The sequence below is a fragment of the Ceratocystis lukuohia genome (genome assembly GCF_044167205.1).
Source record: "Ceratocystis lukuohia strain C4212 chromosome Unknown Supercontig9_pilon, whole genome shotgun sequence".
NCBI lineage: Eukaryota > Fungi > Ascomycota > Sordariomycetes > Microascales > Ceratocystidaceae > Ceratocystis > Ceratocystis lukuohia.
Genome location: NW_027263528.1, coordinates 150,521 through 151,745, shown reverse-complemented (window position 1 = coordinate 151,745; position 1,225 = coordinate 150,521). Strand labels below are relative to the sequence as shown.

General features: G+C 44.1%; 1 protein-coding gene across 1 annotated transcript; it reads right to left on the bottom strand.

Annotated features, from left to right (window-relative positions):
• Window positions 1–328: 328 nt before the first annotated feature.
• Window positions 329–850, bottom strand: HOO65_090043 (uncharacterized protein; the record flags this gene model as incomplete). The annotated part of the gene is made up of 3 exons (XM_071004622.1): window positions 329–575; window positions 642–680; window positions 795–850. 3 exons carry the CDS (start codon window positions 848–850, stop codon window positions 329–331), a joined length of 342 nt encoding a protein of 113 aa, XP_070855929.1.
• Window positions 851–1,225: the final 375 nt, after the last annotated feature.

Sequence of the window (1,225 nt, the reverse complement as noted above, 5' to 3'; positions counted from 1 at the left end):
ATTCACTTACTTCTCCCTCAAGAGCTAGGCACTAGAACTTAGAGAAGAAGGTAGTAAAATCCTTATTGCTTTATCAGAGGTAGAATAGTTCACTACACACATAGTTGACCTTGTCTAGGTCCCCATATACATAGTCAAGGACCTTCAGGACAGCATTATAGTCTGAAAGCAGGCATTCCCTATCCTTGATGTATAGTAAAATGAGGGTATATACTAGTCCTTTCAAGCAGTTATTAATGTAGGCTATACAGTCCTAGGCATTAGGGAAATAGTCATAGTTTCTTTATATCTTCTAGTAGATCTAGGTATTAAAGCAATAAAGGTCTAATTAGTCACCTTTGAACTTGTCAGGGTCAGGTATATGTTCAGAGGGCTTAGCAGTATGAGTCATCATGAATAGTTCAGCTGTAGAAAGGGCTAGGGCAGGAGCAGGAGCAGAGGCAGGGGAAGCTGTAGGGGCAGAAGCAGGAATAGAGGCAGAAGCTTCTCCTTCCACAATAGTAAAGGTAGTAGGAGCAGTAGGAGCAGCAGGAGCAGCAGGGGGTGGTATAGCTAACTGGAGTTTATCAAGAGCCCTTTGCTCATTGAGGTGAGCCTAGTAGAGCTCACCCCAGGCCTCTTTCAACTCATTTTGTATATACTTAAGCTGGCCCTGAGTTGCCTGAAGGTTAGCAGTGAGACTATCTCATACAGTAGTATAGTTAGCAGACTCAGTAGTTAGTGTGTGGTTCAAGGTAGTAATTTCAGCTTCTTTTTCATCAGTATATGAAAATAAGGAGCAGACATATTCAAACCAAGCACTAGTATAGTTAGTAACCCCTTCACTGAAGCTCTCAAAGCTATCAGGCATGATTAGGGGTTCTGGGCAGGCAGACATCTCATCAGTGTCTATGGGTAGAAGCAATGTAATGTCACAGGCAGGCAGGAAGGTTCTATGAGACTAACCCAATAGCTCAAAGACAGGACAGGCAGGACAGGTAGACAGGGATGAGGACAGGCAGGACAGGATATTCAGGATAGTAACAGATACCAGGACAGAAGACAGGGACAGGAAGTTCAGTATATTCAGGGTAGGAGACAAGGACATTGCTTAGGGAGCAACATTCAGGTAACAGAGGGAGGTTCTATCTAGTCTATATATCTACACAGGTTGTAGTTGACAAGATCTACAGTGGGGTGTGAGGCTGGTAGCAGTGAGCAAGGCTCCAGCATCAAGCAGGACAGC